The 3,643-nt window shown below is 34.3% G+C and overlaps 1 protein-coding gene across 3 annotated transcripts in view; it reads right to left on the bottom strand.

Moving 5' to 3' along the window:
* The window catches only part of LOC102578475 (uncharacterized protein ycf45), a 26,999-nt gene that overhangs the window by 22,025 nt on the left and 1,331 nt on the right, over window positions 1–3,643 (bottom strand). For 2 of the 3 annotated variants that reach the window (XM_015314186.1, XM_015314187.1), the window contains exon 2: window positions 1,278–1,472. In XM_015314186.1, the coding sequence (XP_015169672.1) occupies window positions 1,278–1,433 (156 nt within the window). In that variant the 5' untranslated portion in view covers window positions 1,434–1,472. Of the gene's footprint in view, window positions 1–1,277; window positions 1,906–3,643 lie in introns of those variants that run through there. The other variant, XM_006358890.2, reaches the window with a different exon arrangement.

Below are 3,643 nucleotides of genomic sequence, written 5' to 3' on the forward strand. Positions count from 1 at the left end.
ATATATATATATATATAATATATATATATATATATATTTATAGTCATACAAATATTTATGGTTTGTTATATACCACAATTCAAAAGTCTTGTCTTTCTTTCTTCCTTAAACTTCCAGTTAAAAGTGCATCACATAAATTGAGACAGCGTGAGTATTACATAGTAAGTGTTGGAGCCAGATTTTTCACTAAGAATATTCAACATCTATTATAACCTTGTATATAGTAAGTGGTGGACCCAGAATTTTCACTAAGCGCATTGAATATTTACTATAACCTTGTATATAGTAAGTGGTAGAGTCAGAATTTTCACTAAATGGATTGAACATTTACTATAACCTTGTATATAATACTCCCTCCGTTTCACAAAGAATGACCTCCTTTCCTTTTTAGTCAGTTTCAAAAAGAATGACCTCTTTCCTTTTTTGATAACAATTTACTTTTTGCTTTCCACGTGGCATGTTTAAGACCTCAAGATTAAGGACAATTTTGTACATTTGACTTAACTTTAATTTAGGACCACAAGATTCAAAAGTCTTTTTTATTTACTTAAACTCCGTGCCAAGTCAAACCAGGTCATTCTTTGTGAAACGGAGGGAGTAAGTGGTAGAGCCAGAAATTTCACTAAACGGATTCAACATATACTATAACCACGTATATAGTAATTGGGGGACCCAGAATCTTCACTAAAGGAATTCAACATTTACTATAACCTTGTATATAGTTAGTGGTAGAGTCAGAACTTTCACGAAGATCATTCAACATATAATACATAAATATACTCTTTAACTTGGTTTTAAACGTGTATAGAATTGAACAAGTAGACAAATATGTCCTACGTGGCATAATACACATAGGATGCCACATAGGATACAAAATTGCCACGTAGGACATCATTTAGAACGAATGTGTCTATTTATTCAATTTATACAAGTTTAAGTGTCTAGTTGTGCACACCCAAAGTTAAAAGTCATACTTGTTCGATGAAGCCAAGTTAACGGTATGTTTATGTATTATGCCTATTCTATAACCATGTATATAGTAAGTGGTAGAGTCAAAATTTTCACTAAGTTCCTTCAACATTTTCTATAACCATGTATATAGAATAAGTGGTAGAGTTAGAATTCTTACTAAAAAAAATTCAACATTTACTATAATTTTATATATATAGTGTAATTTTTCAATGAAGGGTTTCGAATCCCCTTCTGATACCCGAGGCTACCTCTGCTCATGTATATATCTCAAGCTGAAATGGGTGCTATATTTAATTAATTCTAACCTGCGAGGTAGCTTGTTGAAGATCATCCAAAGTAATCGGTTGATCGGACAAGATGAAATCTCCAGAAGGGAAGCGAGCAAGTGGCTTACGACCCAAGTCCATAACCACCTCAATTAAATTGGAAAACTCCGGGTGTTCGCTAACTCCTCGCCGCATTTCCTCCGGCAACAAAGACAATAACCGACCCAATTCCACCTGAAAGTCATCAGCAATCAAAGAAGAAGACGATACCGAAGATGATAAGCGGAAGGAGGAGGGTTTACTCAGCAATTTAGTGGGTATTACAGTAAAGGGCGAAAAGTGGAGTGATTGAATTGGGGGAATTTGATTTTGGTGGGGTAAATGGAACTGTGGGTTTGGTGAAGAAGAAGGATGAACATGGAGTAAAGCAAAAGAGAGCATTGCTTTCTTGGCGCTAAAATTTGCATTTGGGTGCTCTCTTTGACTGCAAATGAGCGGTTTAGCTTTGCTTATCCTCTTTTCATTTATTCTTTTTTATCGGAAAAAGATCATATTTATCCATGTTTTATCATATTAAGGTTATATTTACTTTTTGTCATTTTTTTTTATTCTTGTACTAAAGGTGGAGCTAGAGATTTAGGGGTTCATCTACCTACCCTTTCGAACATTGTATTACTATAAATAGTTAAAATTAGTTTTAATGTATATGGATAGCGGCATCATGCTTTCTCATGCTCATAGGTTAACTAATCTATGCATTCTGGCTAAGGTCTCAAAAACGTGCATTTCCTTAATACACAAATCGCTCGACTAATGTGAATAAATTGTACAGAATGGTAGATTGGTTATATACTTTTATGCCCCTTTCTTCTTCGCATATTTTGATGGGTTTAGAGGGGTCATCCAAATGATGGTATTGTGGAAGTCCTAAACAAGAGTCACTAGCTTATATGTTTCTATAATCTGATTAAGTTAACAGGATCTGGTCCTATTTTTGCTCTTTTGCTGGTCTAAACATGGAGGGACTTCAATTAAGGGAAGTTATAATGCTATTGTAGGGAATAGATGTTGGGAAGAATATGAGACTTTTCTTTAGAGCTTTACCCAACTTTGTAATATGAGAATTATGGAGAAAGAGAAACAGGAAACATAAAGGGGAGAAGATATCAATAGCACGAATAATTCACAATATCACTAGAAATATGTATATGTTGGTAAGACTAAAGAAATCTCGCATGTCATGTCCTGTTAATTGGATTGATATGTTGATTGAATTGACAAATTACAAACCTAAAATAAGGGCAAAGAGAGTCCTATGAGAATTCCCACTAAATGGGTGGGTGTAATACAATACGGATGAAGCTTCTCAGGGAAATTCGGGTCTCAGTTCCTATGCCTTTTGTTTGAGGAATGATAAGGGTGATATTGAATATGCGGAAGGAGCAAGCATACATAACACTACCAATACAGTCGCAGAAGTTAAAGCTATATTAGAGGCATGCAAGCATTGCAAACAATCACGACACAGACAAATTCTTATCCCGACCAACTCAATGTTAAGGTACAAAGTGCTAGAAGGAAAGTGGGCATGTCCATGAGTAATTGCAGATATATCGACAGAAATTAGAGCATGTTTACAAGAGAAGCAATTCAATTTCCAACACATTCTAATAAAAGGAAATAAATTAGCAGATCATTTGGCAAACATGGTTATTGACATAGAGAATTGCACATTCACAAGTTTTAATAGCATGGAGACTGGGGAAGAGAATCATCAACAACGATAAACTGATATGTCTGTACTTGAGAATATCACCGTTAAGGTGATAGGGGGCAAGGAAAGGCTACATCATAAAGTTTTCCACAAGCAACATAATTACAAAAACATGTAAGGCAACAAAAAAGGCGAAATGTTATTAAGTAATGTTATTTCAGCCAACAAAAAGGACTAGGCAAAATGGAGGATCTGGAGTCAGGATTGAAACTTTTAAACCTGGAGGAAGCCAACAACACTCTTAAAGCGTGGCGGAGCAGAGCTACATTTGCACTCTATCACGTGGCCACCTGTAGGTAGGGGTGTTCATGGTTTGGATAAAAACTGATCCAAATCGAAAAACCAAATCAAACCGATTTAATTTGGGTTTTGGTTTGGTTTGGTTTGGTTTTAGATTGTTAAGAACCGATAGTATTTGGTTTGGTTATGGTTTTGTTCGAAAAAAATCGAAGAAATAATCAAACCGAACCAACAAGTTATATACATAAATTTTATTATTATACATACATAATACATTATATTCATAAACAATTTTAAAGATTTTATATATGTTTCATCAAAATTTATTTATAATTTACTTATGAAAGAAAAAATGTCCAAGGTGAGAACATTTTTCTTATTGGTTTCATGT

The sequence above is a fragment of the Solanum tuberosum genome, unplaced genomic scaffold, assembly GCF_000226075.1.
Source record: "Solanum tuberosum cultivar DM 1-3 516 R44 unplaced genomic scaffold, SolTub_3.0 scf00283, whole genome shotgun sequence".
In the NCBI taxonomy this organism is placed as follows: Eukaryota; Viridiplantae; Streptophyta; class Magnoliopsida; order Solanales; family Solanaceae; genus Solanum; species Solanum tuberosum.